The sequence below is a fragment of the Bubalus kerabau genome, chromosome 2 (genome assembly GCF_029407905.1).
Source record: "Bubalus kerabau isolate K-KA32 ecotype Philippines breed swamp buffalo chromosome 2, PCC_UOA_SB_1v2, whole genome shotgun sequence".
In the NCBI taxonomy this organism is placed as follows: domain Eukaryota; kingdom Metazoa; phylum Chordata; class Mammalia; order Artiodactyla; family Bovidae; genus Bubalus; species Bubalus kerabau.
This window is the reverse complement of record NC_073625.1, coordinates 117,341,366-117,362,381: the sequence shown is the minus strand read 5'-3', so window position 1 is coordinate 117,362,381 and position 21,016 is coordinate 117,341,366. Positions and strand designations below refer to the sequence as shown.

Genomic DNA, 21,016 nt, shown 5'->3' with positions numbered 1-21,016 from the left:
TGCTTGTTCATTAAGGGAAGATGTGAATCTTTCAATATTGTCATCTGGAGTTTGATTCAATTTGTTGTATCACCTTTTATTCTTTGTATTTTGTGACCTATGTTGTTTTCAACTGTATTTTTTCACTGATAATACTCAACTTTATCATTTACAACTCTTTAAATGATATACACATTCCCAGAAAAAATAGGCATTTCATTATGATTAATGGTATATCCATTAGTTTTATAAAAATTAGGGAAGCAATATGCAAAATTAAGTTGCTGAAACTTAAGAGAGATGAATGTTAAAAATTAAAGGAATAATGAGGTTGCAAAGATTTGGACACGACTGAGTGACTTTCACTTTCTTTGGTTGCTTAGGCAGGACCCATAGGTTTGGATTAGATGTAGATCTGAGCTACAGTTTTACAAGTTTAGAAACTAGACTTTGTTGTTTCTTAGTGTAACTAGAGGTAGACCATAATCAAGGGTTCTGGCTCCGGCCTGTGAAGTTCATTCAGTATTTAACAAGGCCTCCTATTGTAAGGCCTTGTTCTAGGGGATGGCGATTATATTTATTGGAATAAAGATTTAACTCCATGTGAGAGAGACCAGGAAAGAAACAATAGCTTAAACAAGATAGAGGTCCATGCTTTTAGGATGGTTCTGCTCTATGAAGTTATCAGGAATGCAGCTTTTCCTGTCCTGTTCTGCTGTTCCTTAGGCCTTGCTTGCCCTTGTCTGCATGATTCAAGGTGGCTAACCACTATGTTTGCTTTTCAGTTAGCATGAAGGAGGGAGGTGACTGAGAAAGGTACACCTTTTCCATTTAAAGGAACAACTTAGAAGTCATACACATCACTTCTCACATTCCATCGATCAGAACTTAGCAATGTGGCTACACCTAGTTGCAAAGGATACTAGTAAATTAAGATGCTTAGCTGAAAGTTGGAGATTCTGTTACTATGGTGAAGGAAAAAATGGATATTTGTTATCTGTAAGCAGTTTCTGCCATAGGAAGGTAGTGGTAAACAAATTATACTAAGTCCTTTGACATCAAAAAATTTATAATCTAGAGGGAGAAACAGACTAAACAAAAACCAAAAACAATATCTATATAACATATTTAGTATATATACATATGTTTTATGTATGTTTGACACATAGAAATTTCAGGTTACAGTAGTTGCTGGGAGAAAGTATAAAATAGAGTAAGGGAAAGAGAGAGAGGACTCTTTTGTTTGGGCACAAAGTGAGGGAATGTAGACCATAGAAGGATCTTAGGAAAGAGTAGAAAAACAGTTAAGTGTAAAGATACTAGTGTTGGAAAGAGATCAGGCATATTTTTGGTACAGCCAAGGAAATTTGTGTAGCTGGAGCTGAGTGAACAAGGCACTAGGGTAAGTTATCTGACCTTGGCAAGGAAATATTTCTTGTTTTCCCCTTTCCCTCTTAGCATGTAAGTTTCTTCTTTCCCCATTAACATGAATACAGGGATTTTGTTTTATTTACTGCTCTGTGTCCATGGTGCATAGAAGGGTATCTGGCACACAACTGCCCTCCAAAAATTATCTAGTGGTATAATCTAGAGTATATTGTACAGAAAGAATCAGAACAATTTCCATAAAATATTTCTTATTTTCATAACAAATGCATGTTTATTTGTAAAATTGCCACTCAGTTGGACTTTACTGATGTAAAGTAAGTAGAAGTAAGGTTCTTCTACTTTTAGAAGAACCAAGAGTACTTTAATTTCCAAAGTACTTGCTATAAATGCAAATTAAAATATTTTAATTAAAATGTAAAGAACTGACTCAGTAACAAAATACATAACAAAGTTTTTCTAAATAAACTTTATACATAGCTTATATTTTTATTCAAATTAGGCAAAAATTAGAGAAAAATTAAAAACCAACAAGGAGGGACTTCCCTGGTGGTCCAGTGGTTAAGACTGCACTGCCAGTGTAGGTGTGGGTTTGATCCCTGCTTGGGGAACTAAGATCCCATATGCCGTGAGGCGCAGCCAAAAGAAAGCAACAAGGAAAAATAATAGTTTCCGTTTCCATCAGAAAGTACAGTGCATATTTTAGTATATTTCCTTTTCAACTTTTTGCATATATATTTGTTGAAATAGATTAATTTTTCCTCTGTATCCTCTTTACATACTTTTCCAACAGTGTAGGAGGGTACCCTTTTTTATACACCCTCTCCAGCATTTGTTTTTTGTAGATTTATTTATTGATGGCCATTCTGACTGGTGTGAGGTGACACCTCATTGTAGTTTTGATTTTTAATTTGCATTAAAAGTAATTTCCTAATATCTTTCAGTTTCTTTTGCATGTATAAGTCTTCTCCCATTGTAAGCTTTGTGCAGGAAGGGATTTTTTGGTTTGGTAACTGCTATAATTCCAGCATCTATAGCTGTACCTGAAACATGGTAGATACTCAAATATGAATCTGAATGAATGAAAGCATGACTGTGAATAGATGAATTTTTTTTTTTTGAATAGATGAATTTTTAAAAACAGTAGCAGATAGCTCTTATTGTTTTTGAACTCTGCATTTTTAAAATTTTTCATGGGTTTTTTGTTTTGTTTTGTTTTTTGGGGGTTTTTTGGTCAGTGTTGCAGGCAGATGTAGTAAATTTACCTTATAGGGATGTGTACTATTTAGTCTGTCCCTCTAGAATGTTTTTTCTTTTTTCTCAAATACTTTTCTTCAGTTAAAGCAGTATAATTACTCACTTATCACCCATTTTTTAAATCCACATGCTTGCTATAGGCAAGGGATTAAGTGGAATACTATTACTTTCTAGAAGCAAGGAGTTATTAGATTTTGTATACTTAAAAATAAGCTTTTGACCAGTTAATTGTAGCTTTCTGGCTCATTATAAGGCTACTTCCTTTTAGAACTTGGATTTTCACCTTTGGAATCAGTAACAAATATTATAAAATTATTTTCTCTGGAAGATTTGTATAGAAAAGTAGAATAACATTTTTTTAAGATTGTGTAAACCTGCTTATTAAACAGAAGATAGTCTTATGTTTTCCAATACCTCCAAAATGATATATGTTCTTCAGTTATTATTAATCTGAGTTTTAGCTGATTCTTAAGATTTTCCCATGTCACGCTGATTTGGCAAAAAATATATTGTTCCAGGACAAAATGATTTAAAAGCTGTGACTTCCATTTCATTGTTTCTATAAGAGGGTTTGGGGTAGCTTTTGCTCATTTGCTTTTCTGCCATCCTTTTCCAGTTCAGTAATATTTCTTAGATTATTGTTGTGATAAGGCAGTGTAAGGGGGAAAAAAGTACACACTCATAATTGATACTTGTGCTGTAAATTGGGGAGTCTTTTGGACATCATTCTGAAACATCGTTTCATCTGTAGTTTCAGTTTTTTAAATACACGCCTAGGAAAAGAACCCTGAGAGAAAAAATCCTCAGCAGCTTCTAGTGAAAGATTTATAGAGTGAATCTATAAAATGCCATGTGCCTAATAATTGAGATGACTATGATATTTGGAAATGTGTGTAAAATGATGTTGAAAAAATAACATAAATTAATACACACATACTGGTTACGGTTATTAAAAAGAAGAGGTACATTTCTGGATAGGGATTAGTAGAGAAAGCACAATAGAATTGTGCCCTTGTTTATGGAATCTTTTTCAGGTAAAGAGGTTTACATGTTTACCAGTGCAATAAAAATCCAGCCACTCTAATAAATAACAATGGATAAAAGGAAAACAATTCATTTAAATTTGAAAAATGCTTGCAAATGGACTGTATAATTATACATATCTATATACATGTGTATATAAGCAAAAAATGTAATTAATGTTTATACACAGAAAACTCTAGGCGTCATACTTGAGGGAAAAAACAGTATTTATATGGAAAGAAGATAACTTATGAATTCTGAAACACACCTGTTACCAAGTAGGAACTATTTCTAATAATTGTTATGTAACTTTATTCTTACAGGCCAAAGAGTGTGGCCAGATGCAAAATAAGTGGCTGATGATAAACATTCAAAATGTACAAGACTTTGCATGCCAGTGCCTCAACCGTGATGTATGGAGCAACGAAGCTGTGAAGAATATTATCCGGGAACATTTCATTTTCTGGCAGGTGGGAGAGTTAATCAGACATTTTATAGCATTTTACTTTGGTAGTATGTGGTTTCTAGGAGGAGGAAGTAGGTTATAAGCTGAAAAAAAATAGCTGAATTAAATTATTACATATGAAAACATAAAGCCACCCATAATGGCTAAGATAGTAAAGACAAAAGAAAATTAGAGCATCAGTGAAGAGGAGGAAAAAACAGAACCAAGCCAAAAAAAAAAAAAAATAAGACCCAAGCCATATAACCATATAGTACACATACTTCAGAAGAATTTTAACATCATTTTTTAAGCATCTTGATAAGAGTGTATAGCTGTAGTGTTTAACAGAAATGTAATATGATTAAAATTTTATTGTAGCCACATTTTTAAAAGTCAAAAGAAACAGGTGATTGATTTTAATATATTTTAAAAATAAGTATCTGTAATATAAAACTAATGTTAAAATATTGATAGAGGCATTTGGGTTGTGGGGTTTTTTTTTTTTGGGGGGGTGTGTTAAGCTTTCAGGATCTGGTATGTATTTTACATTTACAGTATAGCAGTTAGGATTAGTCACATTTCAAATGGTTCAGTAGCACATATTCTGGGGGCTACTATAATTGATAGTGCAGATGTAGAAGATTTGAAGGAATTGAGAAACCTTTGTTTAATATGTTGATTTTAGCCTGAGTTTGGTAATCTTTAATTGTATGTGCTTAAATTTGTCACTTAGTCTTCCTGGCTCTGGTTTCTTTTTATATAAATTACCATGCTAACAGTAGGTGATCTTGCTCCAGTTTTTTATATTATGGAAAATTATAGGGAAAAACTCCCATAGTCCAGTGGTTAGGACTCTGAGACTTCCACTGGGGACACGGGTTCAATCTCTGGTCAGGGAACTAAGATCCTGCATGCTGTGCAATGCAGCAAAAAAAAAATTTATAAAAAATAAAAACTTACGAATTAATTTTTTCCCTACTCTAAGATATGCTGTTAATGTTAGTAATTTGCCAGTTCATTCTTTACAGGCCCCTGAATTCTGTAAGTTTTTTTCTGAATAGTAACCTTTTATTCAACAACTATTGATTGAGCATCTGTTTGCCTAGCAGTATGCTGGGCACTTGAGTTGATAATCTTAACATATCGTGATTTATTAAGATGTATGTAGTTGAAAAAAAAAAAAGATGTATGTAGTTGAGAGTCAGAAGTGACATAGAGGGACAGGTGACTTGAAAAGGAAGAACTGGGTCAAGGAGAAAGGATGGATTGCTGTATTTATGTAAGGGTCAGAAGTGACTCTGAAGACAGGAAGTGAAGTGTTCACATTAGGTGACCTTCATTTTCTCTGTAGGCAGTGAGAGCCTAACATGCCAAAGGTGTTTTTGGAGAATTAATAGCTGTTGGTATATAACAAGGTACTTTTTTAAGAGGCTGATTTTTTTTTTTTTTTTTAATATGTATCAATGACTTAACAGGTCTATCACGACAGTGAGGAAGGTCAGAGATACATACAGTTTTATAAGCTAGGGGATTTCCCCTATGTTTCCATCTTGGATCCACGGACAGGTAAGGTATATTTCAGCTTATGGCCTTTAACTTATCGTGTATCTTTCAATTACCTAAACAGTTTTCAATTTTATCTTGGATCCAGTTTCAAGATTGTCTGTAGTAATGTATATGAAAGGTTCTTGTTCATGTGCCTCAGAATTACTTAAAAATCTATTGATGTATGTATTTAGGGAGTTCGTTAGGAAACAACTTTGGGAGATGGTAGTATTTTAAATTTGCAGTTCTGTTCTTTCAAAGAATAACAGTTTATCTTACTGTTTTTAAGGATCCCCTTAGGTCATTTATTTAAGATTGTTCCGATACTCATTGTAATCCCACCAGAGAAGCAGAGGGTAGAGCTAGTTTCATTATTAACTGATTGAGTTTTGTATATGTATTGGTTTGTCTGAATCTCCTCTTCCTAAATAGCAATAAATGATACCAGCAGATAACGTAGTTGTTCTATCATGAAGGCTGGGAATCTCTTAGGTTCTTTATAATTAATGTATCTTCTAGGTTATGAAGACACTGTTAACTTAAGTGGTGATGGGTGGGGATATGTTCCCAGTAAATTTTAATTGTGGTATGCTGAAAGAAATACTTAGTGAGAATTCAGAAAGAACGTTGGTTTTATTATATTTCTATATCCTGGTTTTTAGGTCAGAAGCTTGTAGAGTGGCACCAGTTAGATGTATCTTCTTTCTTGGACCAAGTAACGGGATTTCTGGGTGAACATGGGCAATTGGATGGACTTTCTAGCAGTCCCCCCAAAAAATGTGCCCGTTCAGTAAGTATGACTGAGAAGTGGTGATGGGCAATTAAATATAATTGTATAGAAGTGCCTTGTGTAAAATGTTTGAGGTTAAGATGGTAAAGATAATAATGTAAGTGGCAGACAGTTAAAATATGTGGCTGTACAACATCTTACGTTTTGATAGTTTCCCACATAAGGGTTCTTTCTTCTCAGTGAAGCTGCAAGATTCATATTTCCAGTCTCACTTGCTGCCAGGATCAGGCATGGGACCCAAGGCCTGGATTTAGAACTGGACAATGTGAATGTGTAACACTGAGCAGGGCGGCTTACCTGTGAGCCCAGTAACAGAGAAACCCACTTTTTGAGAGGCAGTACTGTTTGGACTTTTGGAATCCAGGTCTAAGCAGCGGCAGAAATGATATTTTTGCTAGAACATCTCTCATGGTGTAGTTGGGCATTATTTCTGATTACATAGCTTTAGGCCCTAGCTCTCAGGCCCACCTAAAGATAATTTCTATATTTAATTCTATAATATGCTATTACTAGGCCGACCTACTTGATAATTGATAGCAAAATTAGTTTTAAGTAAGAGACCTTCAAAGTTGTGAGAATCTCTCATTGATTATGGGAACTATTTGGGTTTGATGGCAGTGAGGATGGAATTGATTATAGAGGATCTGACTTTAGTAGTCTAGTACCATGCTGTAATGAAACAGTTCCTTAAATTACTACCAAAAATAAAGTGCACATTTAAGGAGAGGCTATGAGTACTTGTCAAGGGTTTGTGTAGAATTCATTTTTCCTCCTCCATTACTCATGAATTTTACTTAAGTAGAATTCTTTTTTAAGACATTAAAAAAATCCAGGAAGTTTCTATGATTTCCCTGAGAGGGTCTTCTCATCTTTTGCAATCATAGGCTGAAATTGTCAAAATCCAGAGCCTGAGCTTTCGAGTTGCTGAATTACAACATAAATTTGGTTTAATATTTCACAAGATGTCTTATAAAAATTAAGGAACTTGGTAGGGAAAAGAGTGGGGCCATAAAATTGGATAATTACATAGGGCTTATTTGGGTGAGTAGTACCTCAGACCCCACTTATGAACTAAATAATTCTCTGACTTAACAAATTCTGATCAACTCTGTACAAGAGAAACTGCAACACATAATAGCTTAAACAAGGAAGACATCTTTTCTCAATAAGTTCAGAGGGAAGCAGTCTAGGACTTGACTGCTGCGGATGTCATCAAGGAACCAGGCCCCTTCTCTTTTTTTCCCCCCACTTCCATCCTTAGTCTTGGCTTTTGTCCTCATGGTTATGGTGTAGATGCTGTGCTCCCAATATCACAGTCTAATGGAGAAGGAGAAAAGAGGTGATATCTTTATTACAAAGATAAAGAGCCACAGATAATGATTTCTGCTTATTTTAGCTGGACACAGTTGCTTGTACAAACACACACAGTTGAGGTACCTTTTAATAAGGAAGCAAGATCCTAATTGTGTTTATAAAAGGAAGCATGCCCCACAAAAAAATTCCATTTACCAATTTCTCTTGCAGCTAAAAAAAATTGTGGAATGGAACTAAAGCATCACTTACAGAGAAACTAAATAACTAAATGTGCCTGTATTAAAAAAGAAAGCCTCAAATTAATGACTTAATTTTCCATCTTAAATGAAATGAAAAAGGACCCACACAGAAAAAAATTAAATCAAACCCAAACTATGCAGAAAGAAAAAGGGAACGAACAAAGATCAACCAGTAACTTAGAAAACAAAAGAAAAAAGTAAATGAAACCAGAAGCTTGTTTTTTAGAAAGTCAATAAAATTGGTAAGCCTCTAGTCAGATGGTCAGGGGAAAAAAGCCACAAATTACCAATTACAGGATTGGGAAAGGAGTCATCCATATAGATATTACAGTTATTGAAGAAATAATAAGTAATACAGTGAATAACTTTATGTCAAATACTTGACCCTTTAGGTAAAAAGGACAAATTCCTAGAAAGACACAACCTACTAAAGCTCATTAAAGGAAAAACAGATACCCGAATAGTCCTATTAATATATCTGTTAATTAAATTGAATTTGTAGTTTAAAACTTCCCACAAAGAAAACTATGCCCAGGGGGCTTCCCTGGTAAATGTCTTTAATTTTTAAGGAAGAAATAATGCTAATTCTACACAAACTCTTCCAGGAAACCAAAGGGGAAGAAATACTGCCTAGTTCATTGTGAGGCCAGCATTAACTTGCTATCAAAACCAAAACCAAAAACTGAGCTTTGTTTTACAAGGCAAACAAAAGACAAAGAAATTAAACCAATAACCCTCATTAACAGAGATACAAAAATTCTTGACAAAATTTTCATAAATCAGACTCAACAGTTTATAAAAAAGCAGTGTATCCTGACCAAGTGGATTTTAGCTCAGGAATTCAAGGTTGGTTTAATGTGACAACCAACCAATGGAATTCACTAAAAAAGAAAACCATATTATCTGCCTCAAGTACAAAGTTAAATAGAAGTCGGATCTTGTAAGTAAGGAATCAGAGGAGAATGAATGTTGGATAGGAAGCCAGCAGTATCTACTATGGTGGGAGTCTTTAAAATCAAGCTGCATGCTGCGTAATATCATTATTATAAACCTACAGTTCACTTAAGCCATTGGTGGTCACATGGGTACATCTACTTACCTTTTTATTTATTTATATATCTATTTGGTGCTAAATTAGCCTTAAGTTGCCTTAAAATTTGCCTCTGTCCATGGGATTTTCCAGGCAAGAATACTGGAGTGGGTTGCCATTTCCTTCTCCAGGGGATCTTCCCGACCCAGGGATCGAACCCAGGTCTCCTGCATTGCAGGCAATGCTTTGCCCTCTAAGCCACCAGGGAAGTCCAATTTATATATTTTTTTGGTGCTAAATTAGCCTTAAGTTGCCTTAAAATTTAAAAAAAAAAAAAAAAATTTTTTTTAATTTTATTGGTAGATAGGGTAAGCCAAATTGAAACTCCTTTAGTTTTTTGTTAACAACCTGAACTTTTTATTGTGGAAAATTTTAGAATAGAAGGAGTTTATTGAGCCTCTATGTGTCCATTAACTAATTTCAGTCTGGTGAGTCTTGTTTCAGCTATACCCTGTCCTTTGAAGCAAATTATTTTGAAGCAATCTCAGAATTCATTGTTTTATTTATTTATTCTTTGGCATGTATCTTTAAAAGATAAAAGATTCTTTTTTAGAAATAATCACAGTATCCCTAACACACCTGCAAAAAATTAGCTGTAGTTCCTTTATATCATAAAATATCCAGTGTTCAGCTTTTGACTATCATAAAAAGTCTTTGTGTAGTTTGGATTCACTCTAGTAATGCCTGTTTTGTGACTCAACAAGTTTAGTGAAATCTGTGACAGTAGGACTTTTCCATGGGGAGAACTATTGGAAGTTGCTTTTTGTGGTCACAATGAGAACCTTCATTGAAATTAAGTTTGGCAAAATGTAGTTGTTTTTTCATATTTTTTATACAGTGTTTTGTTTAGTTTTGAATGTTAAAGACCTGCCTGTTAGATTTTTTTGTAAAATGATCATTACTGAGATATTTATTTACTGATAGCCTTCTGTGTGCCAAAGCTGTACTGGTTAGTGAGCAAGATAGACATCTTTCTTTGTGCTTAGTCATGTTAAAGACTAATGTTTTGACTTTTATATTTAAAACCTTAATTCATGTCTTGTTCTGGGCAAATAAGTTGTTTTTTATTTCCCCCACCCCACATCCTGCCAAGTCCTGTGCTTGTAATCATTGTGCCAGATGGTGTGACAGTTTTTATTTTTGTGTTTAAAGTGCCATTCCAACTTGGCTGTTTAAGACAAAGCTGTTGCCCTCAAATAGCTTAAAATTTAGTAGAAGAGATACATCCAGCAGACAGTAATAATGGCAAGCTGACTGTTTGATTTCCCATACCCTATTTGACTTGATTATTTTTTTGGTTTAACTGTTTTCTTTTTCTTTCTACCCATGTTGTATGACTGCATCTTGCAGGAGAGCCTTATAGATGCAAGTGAAGACAGTCAGCTAGAAGCGGCCATCAGAGCCTCCTTACAAGAGACACATTTTGATTCCACACAGACAAAACAGGATAGCCGCTCAGATGAAGAATCTGAATCTGAACTTTTTTCTGGCAGTGAGGAGTTCATATCTGTTTGTGGCTCTGATGAAGAGGAGGAGATAGAGAATCTTGCCAAGTCTAGAAAGTCTCCCCACAAAGATTTGGGGCATAGAAAAGAGGAGAACAGAAGATCAATGACTGAGCCCCCTGCCAGAACTGAGCCTGGAACAGCCACAAACCACCAAGGATTGCCAGTCATGGATTCAGAAATATTGGAGATGTCACCTGAAAAATCAGATGGAATAGTGGAGGGCATTGATGTAAATGGTGGGTCACATTTTAAACTTCCTTTACCTAAAATTTTAATATTGCTGAAGAGAATTATTTGTTTAAATTAGTGTTCTGTCACATAGCTATATATATTTTTTAACCCTTTCTTTAGGACCAAAAGCACAGCTGATGTTGCGGTATCCAGATGGAAAAAGGGAACAAATCACTCTTCCAGAGCAAGCTAAACTGCTAGTAAGTATATCTAATTTACTTGAAGCAGAAAAACTAATTGGTGTAATTAGCTTGATGATTCTTTGATTATGGGTATTAGGTATGACCTCTAACTGGAAACTTCACTGTGGTGAATCTTTAATTCTCACTGCTTTATTTCCTTCCCACCTTATTTTGGGCAACTTGCATAGTCTGTTCTAGTCAAGGCTTCTCTGTTCCATAGCTGCTTGCAGTAGAAACCTAACTGAAATTATTACCTGGAAAAGGAGTGAGGTTTATTTAAAGACTGTAGTGGGGCCTCCTGGATTTCCTAGTAGCTGGAATTGCAAAAGTTAAGAACCATGACTATTTTCTGTGTGTTTCTCTTGTTGGGCCTGTTGAGTGTCCCCCTTGTGATTCTCTGCTTCATACCATACTTCTCTCTGTATTCTGATGACTGTTTGGAAAGCAGCTTGTACATAATCTGTAATAGAGAGCTTTGAGAGCTTTTTCCTCTAGAGTCCATAGCTGATAAGCCTTTCTTTTGTGTTTTTCAACTCCTGAAAAAGAGAATGAATCTGACTTGTTTAGATTAGCCTATGAATGAATCCTCCTTGGGTCAAGTGTTTATACCTGGCCATTGCTGTGGCTGAAAATAATTAGACTCTTAAAGACTGTGACGAATGCAGGCAGGCTCTAGCCTCTGGTGTTAATACCTAGAATGTCTCCTAGTCTAGTAATTGGAAAGGAATGGGAGATGAAACAATGAATACAAGTATAGACCACTTTTTTGAGAAGATTGGTCTTGAATCTAGAGTGAGGAGTGAGCAGCAATCAGAGGGGAAAAGATGATTGAAGGAGAGACTAAGCATGTTTAAGTCTGATGGGAAGCATCTGTAGAAAAGATGTTGAAGATACATGTAAAGTGGTTTGTGGTGGTGGCATGGCTTCTGAGAAGGCAAGAAAGGATTCAGTGCACAACTGACAAGATAGGATGAAAAATGTATCTTTCCTGATAAATAGAAGGAAGGAAAACTAACGAAATGTTTAAAAATGAGGATAATAATTTTATAAACAGAAATTAGGTTTGTTTATTGGTGAGACAGTAATAACTCTGAACATTTCAATGTCATTTACTGGCTATTAATTATTGAGTACAGGTTTATCATCTCCCCATGCAAAGTGTTATATCACCATTTCTACAAGAGTAAGCTTCAGTTTTTATAACTTAAACTTACATCTTATCTGATATAAAAATGAATATTATATTTTTAAATTATTCATTATGTTCTGTCTTTTGTTCCCATTTAACAACTTTGTCTTTTCTCTTGTTTTTCATAGGCTTTGGTGAAGCATGTCCAGTCTAAAGGATATCCAAATGAACGTTTTGAACTTCTCACCAATTTCCCTCGGAGGAAACTCTCTCATCTGGACTATGATATTACATTACAGGAGGCAGGCCTTTGTCCTCAAGAGACTGTCTTTGTACAGGAAAGAAATTAACATCATGGCCTGACCTCTCTCAGCTTACCCCTTTTTTTCCCTTTTTCTGTGAGATACCATGTCACTGAGTATGCATTTTGGCTCATAGGACCATAGAGCCAAAGTTGGGCAAGCAAGTCACCTGCCTTCTCTTCTGTTTCTTGTTCTCTCCTGTAATCAGCCTCACCTCCCCCCCTTTTTTTTCCTCCTTTCCCATTTACTTCTTTTTCCTACTTTTCTGTCTCTTTCTTACCTAATCTGGTGACCAAATGGAAGTGTTAGGATAAGACCTCCTAGTACTGGCAGCAGGAAATGTGTGTTCCAATAAGTGGTCTCTTACACAGCACTTTTAGGGGATCAAATGAAATGTTACTCCTCAGACGCCTTTGGTAAAGGAATGGCCAGATTCAGAAGTAGAACAGCCTCTTTGTTTTGTAAGCCCTTTTTCAGTAGGGAGAAGAAATTCTCTAACACATGTTTTGTTTTGTTGTTCATGTAGGAAATACCACGTAACAAAGTGCCCAGGCTTTTGTTTACATGGTAAAAGCATCCTTTATAATTACTGCTCATTATATTTAATATTTTTCTCAAAGAACTGCCATCTAGAATTATTTCCATAATATGTGTTACTGACAGAAAGAGTTAAATTAGGGTGAGAAGCATGGAGTGGCTTTCAATATCCTAGCCTGAGACAGCTTTCTTCGTTATTACTCTGTAAACTGTCTTGATCCTGCTAATCTTGGAATGGACATTTTGTGAGCACGTTGTGGTGACTAGAATAGGAAAGTACTTGCCAGTACAGCATATTAGTTCCTTTGGCCCTTCCATTGTTTGGGTCCACAAGTGATCTATAGGAAGGCAGCTGTTCAGTAATCATGAGTACAATGGCTTGTAGTTGTAACCACTATGGTTATTGATTGTCCTATGTGCTTTAAGGCATACTTAATGTATGCCCTGGGGGAAAAAGAAGAAGATGAAGCTGAGAGTTGCTAACCATGTTCCTTTGGTTAGAAATAATGATTTATCTTTTACCCTTGGTTGGAACTGTCTCTGAAAGGCTCTGGTGATTGAATGAGCTTAATTCCTCATGCGGTTTTTTACAAAAGGTATCAGAACTGAAAACTTAGCTCTAAGGGGAGGACCTTTAAAATCAGTTCATAAGACAACATTTAGTAATGGAAGTGGGGAAGATTACCTGTAATTTTTGGGTGTGAGTTTTTTCTGCCAACAAAAGCCACATTCAAATTGTAGTTGGTGAGTGCTTTTTTCAGTATTATTTAGAAGAGGTCATCTTGAATCTGTATAATACAATTAGACTTACCAGCTTCACATTATGCTCAATTCTTATTTTGAGCTTTAGAGTCCTCTGAATGGGTAGTAGTAATTCTGGTGGCAAAATCAGAACTTTAACTTGTTATAAAATCATAATACAGAGTGAACCTATTTTGTTGATTGGGATTTAGATTGATTGATTCTTCTACTTGAGGAACATAAATTGCTATTACTCAGAGACCTTTAGGTTCCCATCTACTTTAAGATCACTCTCTTGGCAACTGGGGGATTTTAAAAAAAAAAAGATGCTTGTGTGTTGCTAGTACACAATTAGAGAATACGGTTTCTAATGGTTGGACTTTGAGGGACCCTCCCTAAAAAATGAGTTATGTATGTCCTCAAGGAAATCATGGAAAATTCTGTTTATTCTTCAGTGAGTCCTTTTGAATTAATGTTCTTACATTTTTTTCTAAGTCTGTGTAAGTGCTTATGTATAAGTATATAATTGTATAAATATTTATAAATATATTTATATAATTACAATTTCATTTATACCTTGAGTCAAAGTTCTCTCTTTAGATTGGTGACTGAGTAATACCACTTTGGTGTATTTTCATAGGCTCTCGAGGCTAACTAGCAGCTTCTGATTTATTGAGGAAGCATGGTTTTCATGTTAATTCCTCAATTGTTTCTCTGAACTTGGATAATATACTTGCTATCTGAAGAACAGAGCTATATACAAAGGTGCATCAGAGGGTAAAAAAAACTATTGGTCATAGACAAGGTCAAAAATCTAAAAATTCAGGGAGGCACAGGGTAAGAGGTGAGGTTATGCTCAGCTTTGGTGCTGTGATGGCACCTATCTCCACTCTCAGCAGAGTCACAGCTAAAGTCCAAATCTGTTAAAAATATGAAGTCAAGAATTTTCCCCATAGGATTCTGTTTCATTCTTTTACCTACTAGTTTCTCTTTGTAAAACATATCTAGAAAACTTAAAAGACAACATGTTCATTAATGATAAGATGTAGTTCTTTCTGATAAGCTCAGCTCTGGCATATCCATGTATAAGAAACCAAAGTAACTTTCTCAACTTTGATTACTATGAGATGACCACATCAAAGTGATATAAGTAAGCATATCAAAGAGATGGGGCATGAGATATTGATCCAACTTAAATAAAACAGGGGTTTTTAGAGTACAAGATGTAGAGGATTTTATTTTGAGGCAGGAGTGTAATTATCCTGGGTTTGGTATATAGGCCCACAAGGAAGGCATTATGAATTGTACACAGGAAGAGTATGGATTGTGCTTTGTTCAAGAACTTAATACACTTTATTAGTAAGTCTTACTTCCTCTGCAAATTCCTTAGCTCTTTGGAGGAGAGGTTTTATTGAATAGATAAAATGAAGTTAGTGAGATTAGATAAAAATAGTCACTCCTCATAGGTATTGGAAACAGCTTGAAAGAGACCTTAAAAGGTAGGAAGGAAAAGAACAGGATAGACTTTGATGAGAATAAATGACAGAAGACAAATATAGGGAGATGAAATGAAAATTAGTAGGGAGGAAAGTAACAGGAAATCATTTGAATTTGATTTATGAAGGGACCAGAGAAGAAAATAGCCAAATGGGGGAAGAACAGGAAAATAATTTTGAGTATCTAACAAGTACTAAGTACTTCATGTGCATTTTCTTCTTTAATCTCCCTAAGGACTCCACAAAATGCATATTTTCCCCATTTTATAGATAAGAAAATTGAAGTTCAGAGAACTTGTTCAGGATGTCACAGCTAGTAAGTGGCAAAATCAGAGTTGGCATTCATGCTTTTTTTCACTCCCGTGCTGTGGTCTCCTACAACAGGAATCAATTTGTTCAAAAGGTTATCTTCTCATTGTTTGGCTCTGTAAGTTATTTGGTTTTGTTTCCTTAAAGCTCGTGAGGTTTGTACTATGCCTATATAGTCTTATTTACACCATTATTTTCAGTGGCTGATTACTAATTGTTTTTTAAAAATGATGCACTGATGAAGATGTGAAAGGAAAATAACTATGGCACTATTTGCCAAGAAAAAAATGGAAAGGATAAAAAAGAATTTTATCAACTTTTTTTTTTTACCATTTTTCAGAAAAGATACAAGTATCTTTTCTATATCCCGTCTATATTAGATTGTTGAACATTCTGTGTGTATTTTCAAATCTTCTATAAAATTCTACTTCCTTGACTCTGTAAGTTAACAGTTATTTGAGTCCTTAATCAAAGTTGGAAAAATCTTAATCTAAGATCTGCTTCCTGCCTGTTTTTTCCAGTTGGAGAGACACACTACACATGAGCTAATAGAACATGTAAATGCTTACTTTCCTGAGTCTGAACCATAATTACAATAGAAGTTTAGAAAAGGTAAAGAATAGTGTAAGTTTTATTTAGGGAAATAAAACTGAAAAGTGGCAAACACTTGCTCACATTTTCTTTTGATTCCCCTGTATTCTTTAGTACCAGCTTTTGAAACTGCTAGATTTAGGGTGCGACATATAACAATAAGGCATAACTAGGAAAGAAGTATTGATCCCAGGATTAAAGATTTAAGCTAGCAGGGATCTCATTTGGACATTTAGGAAAATACCAGAGGGAGCCATTTGCTACTGGAAAGGGAAGATTTAATTTCTCTTCTTGGGTACACATTAAATGTATTATATATTATATGCAGAAGGGGTACTATATGTAGGTATAAAGTATACTTGGGTTACATCTCTGCCTCTAATTAACAGAGAATTGGACTAGATCAATTGTTCTTAGTCTGTTCAAGTAAAAGGGCTTGTAACGTTAAAATCCAGCAGTGGTGAGGAGTTATGGGGTTAAGTATTAAAATCCTTACTTCCTTAGGTGGAGAAAATGTAAGTGTGTATGTGGAATTGCAGACCCTTTCCAGAGACTCTGGGAACCCACAGATTGTAGACCACTGAATTATATTATCTCTGAATCCTCTCCATTCCAAAATTTAATGCTCTGAGTCTCCTCCTCTTATTTTATATATTAATCCTTAGAGTAATTAAAAGCATTCTTGTTAATCAGTTCTTGCTTTTTTCCCTGTGTCCAGGTTTCATTTGTCCAGTAACTTGATCTACCCATACTGTGATGATTGAAATCTCCAGGAGAGTATAATAGTTTCAGGTTTACTAATGATCTTTTAAACACAATTCATTACTTTTAATTTAAACTTAATGCTGTCTTCCTAATCAGTGTTGAGTGTGACTAAAATGTAATAAGAACCAATTATTTCACTGACAGCCAGAGTTAAATTTAATTCTATATGTGTGCTTAAACAAAGCAGTTTACTGACTAAGCAGTTGTTAGGAAATTGATTTGTGTAAATTGTAGAATTCACTTGGTTTTGACAGAAACAAGTTTTTCAGAATCGAATTAGGTTGACTTTTAAAAATATTTCTTATCCCATAGAGTGTATCTCCATGGTGTCATTTTCTGTCTTTCTGGGTCTCTTTCATTTAGAGCCAGAGAGAGAGAGTAAATAGTACTCAGAAGTATTACTCAATAGTAAATCACGGAATGGAGGTTGATGAGTAAGTAAAGTCTTGTGTAAAACTAAATGATAGTAAGAAGAACCCACGCTTCTGGTGAATAGCAATTTTCCAATAAACATAAGCCTTGATGAAAAAGCCACTTAAGGACAGCTGTGTGCTATGAATATTTAACTTCATTTATTTGCCCTGCTTAGCATTTTACTTACTGTCTTGCCATGAAACTTAGTATTGCACTGTATACATTTTAGAATAGTGGTAAAAATGTTCTGTAGTACTGAAAATAACCAACATAGAACACCAGGCCAGTGTGGTGATTTCTCCTGATATGTCAAAATTCTATATTTCAGTGATGGCTGTTACGGTCTTTGATTCACCTATGTGTCAGTCCTGCTAGAGAGACAGATTAGAATCTTAGCCTTTTTTAAAATAGAGATTATGATGACCTTGGTAGTTTTCCCATGAAGTGATTGTGTGATTAAATTATTGAATGTAATGAGACCCTTAATTAGAAAATCTTTTAATACAACTTTCTCTTTTATGTTTCCATTCTCTTCTTGATTTTTGACATCTATTCTCAGAAAATGTCATGATTTTTAATGAAATTGGATATGTTTAAGAAATTCCATTTCTGACTTTTAATAACTTTTCATTTTTTATAAATTAATATACCAGGAAAGAATTTGAGGCAAGCATCATTTTTTATAACTCTCTCTCTACCTAGGAATCCTTATTCCAAATATAGAATAGCTAGTCCATGACACCCTTCCCCCTTCTTTAGCTTATGGAATGCTGTTGTATTGCTTAGAATCTCAGTCTTTCTCATAAACATAATAGTTTTGGTACAGGCTTTTCTTTGACATGATCTCAAAGTAGAGTTGAGCAATCTATTATGAACTACCTTAATAAAACATAATTTAGTATTTCTGTAAAGCATTTCAAAAGATAACCAGACTTGTAGGATTAGAGATATAAATACTGATGGTAGTATTTTGCCTAAGAACAATCACATATTAATCTATAAATATGGACATTTGCCTTGTTGTACTTAATTCTGTTGCACCAAACAACAAGTTTTTGTTGTTTGCTTAATAGTGTTTCCTCTACAGAGATCAAAATGCCCTAAGATTTTATATCCCTTATAAAGTCACTTGGGTTTATAGATTGGAAGAATAAGCTCTACTTAATGTAAGAAAAATTTTATCTCCATTGAAGGAAATTATTAATCTAACTTGGCCACCATGAATCACTCATTTATTAGACATGGTAAATAAAATGGGAAACATTTCAAATCATTAGATAAATTCTGACTTGGAATTGAATTCTCCCCTCCTTAAAGTCTTTTCTGTTTGTTTGTGTTTTTTTTTATCCAAAGAATATGGGCATCTTAACTGTTAAGGGAGAGAAATTCTTGGTCTGGAACCATTCCCTGCCATTCTGCTTTTTTTATTTTTTAATTTTCCTCTGTCAAGGTCACTGACTCTAGTACGTGTCACCAGGACATATTCAAGTTAATGACATTGGAATGTTGATGCTCAGTTGGATATCTTTCTGTTTTCAACAAAATGGTTTTATAGTATGCTTTTCTCCAGCTTCTGTGTTCTTAATAATGAAAAATATCAATAAATGGTGTGATTCAAAATATAAATAGGTTTTTGACACTAATCATATGCTCTCAGTAGCTTTTTGATAATTTAACTGCCCTGTAAGTTAAACCTCACATGGAGTGACCACTGCCGCCAGAAAATCCCCTCTTACCTGCTAATTAGAATGAAAGTAGTATGTGACCTCCACATTTCAGCTAATTAGTAGTAAGCTTGTAGTGGCTGTTTATCTTACCTATTTGGGGACTTGGGCCTTGTTCCTTTCCTAGGTTTGTCCCTTAGATTTGGAAAGACTTTAAAATTTGCTGGGAGACAGACAGTAAAGCTGTGAGATAATCCTCTAGTCTTAGTTGTAGAGAAATGAGTACAGGTTGATGCTTATATGATACTTGGATTTTGAGGGGCTTCCAGCCAAGCTTTAGCATGAATCTTAGAAATAATTTTATTCACTCCTTTAAGAATCTTTTTTTTTTTTAGAACAGTTTTCCTTTTGATTGTTAACAACTTCTAAGCATCTGGTGTCTTTTATTATTATTATTTTAACCCTTTAAGAAAGAAAGTAGGTATTGATTGTTCCATGGAAACTCTCAGGAGTGTTTGTAGGCTTCTCTGCATGCTTTGTATGAGTTCAGTTTTAACTGCGTTTTGAGTCATCTGGAGTGTCCAATTCTGGTGTCTTCACTATTGTGTTTTTTCAACATTTTTCATGTCATTTTCCAAATCTCACTTCCCATCTTATTCGGAGAAGTTAATCAAGGAATGGAATTTGGGGATAGGGACGGGGGTGGGTTGGGGACTTGAGTGAAGTCAACTTAGGGTATTTGCTTTAGTGTTCTCAAGCAGTTTCTAATGGTATTTAGAAATTCCCTGGGATGTTTGTATACTCAACTTATTCTGGATAAAGTGGTGGTCTCAGTGAGATTTGCATTCTTAATGCAGGACAAGCTCTAAATTTAATCTGTAGTGTAACTTGGTTATTGAATCCAAGAAGGTAATGGACAGAGACAGTGCTCCTATTGTAGTGTTTCTGGCAAGTGCTCCCTAAAATGCACATAACATATAGTTCTCAATTTTCAGGGCTTTAATCCCATGGTGCTAGGAGAGATCATTTGTTTCTGCAGTTCTTCTCAAGAGTGGGAAGAAGGCTTTGGGACCAGTGAGAAAGGGGCGACAGGATCATCCACTAAATTTTTTTGTTCAAGACACTTGAAAGACCCTCCTGTATATCTAGTAAGAGATAATAAAGGTGCTAGGGAAAGCCTTAAATTTGAAGACATAAGGAGACCATAGAAAATATAAACTTGTAGGAGGAGAAAAACATGCTGTTAGATAAAGCAGAGCTGTAACTGCTGGCTAAGACTCAATGGAACTTCCACTTGCTCTAAAACCAGGGAAATCTTAGATAACTGGGTGTGATATATCTATAGATACACATAGTCTATAGGTAAATAATTTCTAAAATGAGGATCTTTCTCTTGGTGATCCTCTGGTTTTGGCTGTACCAAATTGTGAATATTCTTGCTGTGTTGTACCCAGTTACTTTATATTGATACTGCAACTTGAATTGGGGAGGGGGCGGTGGGACATTTGGGGTGGGGGAGGGAGGGGAGTCTTTCGAAGACATCAGCTCACTGTGCTGAGAGAGGGACCAAACTCAAGGAAACCTCTGATCTATAAATTCAACTGCTGCATTTTTTTATAAATACATGTAAATGTCCTGTTGTAATATTTGATCTTGGAAATAAAATCAAAAACTTTTCAGTATTAGTTTTTTTGCATTACTGCTTTTGTGAGGTAAGACTGGGTACTATTGATACTTTTGTTAATATAATTCAGTTTTGCTTGCCCTCATGTTCTCATGTTGAGGACACTGGTGTTTACTGACAAAGGTTAGTTCATCATTCTATTATCAAGGGTAACGTTTGTTAGCTTCTTCTCTACTCTTAGTTATATGTTGAACATTCATGATGAAAGCTCTATGAATGTTGGCTGAACTGTTCATGAAATTGTTGGGTTAGATAGTCTTGTAAGGAAACTAAGATTGTATATTTGACGTATTGGCAGTCCAATGAATATGTCACATAGAGTCTAGTCTTTCAGACCAGCAGTGACTAATGACTAAGGACTCAGTGTCGGGGTCCAGCCCCGGCTGATCCAGGGT

General features: G+C 35.0%; 1 protein-coding gene across 1 annotated transcript in view; it reads left to right on the top strand.

The window, feature by feature from the left end:
* The window catches only part of UBXN7 (UBX domain protein 7), a 55,682-nt gene extending 39,872 nt beyond the window's left edge, over nt 1-15,810 (top strand). Inside the window, exons 6-11 of the mRNA XM_055568555.1 lie at nt 3,969-4,115; nt 5,566-5,656; nt 6,298-6,425; nt 10,419-10,812; nt 10,928-11,007; nt 12,307-15,810. Coding sequence (XP_055424530.1) covers nt 3,969-4,115; nt 5,566-5,656; nt 6,298-6,425; nt 10,419-10,812; nt 10,928-11,007; nt 12,307-12,468 — 1,002 coding nt within the window. The 3' untranslated portion in view covers nt 12,469-15,810. The remainder of the gene's footprint in view (nt 1-3,968; nt 4,116-5,565; nt 5,657-6,297; nt 6,426-10,418; nt 10,813-10,927; nt 11,008-12,306) is intronic.
* The last annotated feature ends 5,206 nt before the right edge of the window (nt 15,811-21,016 follow it).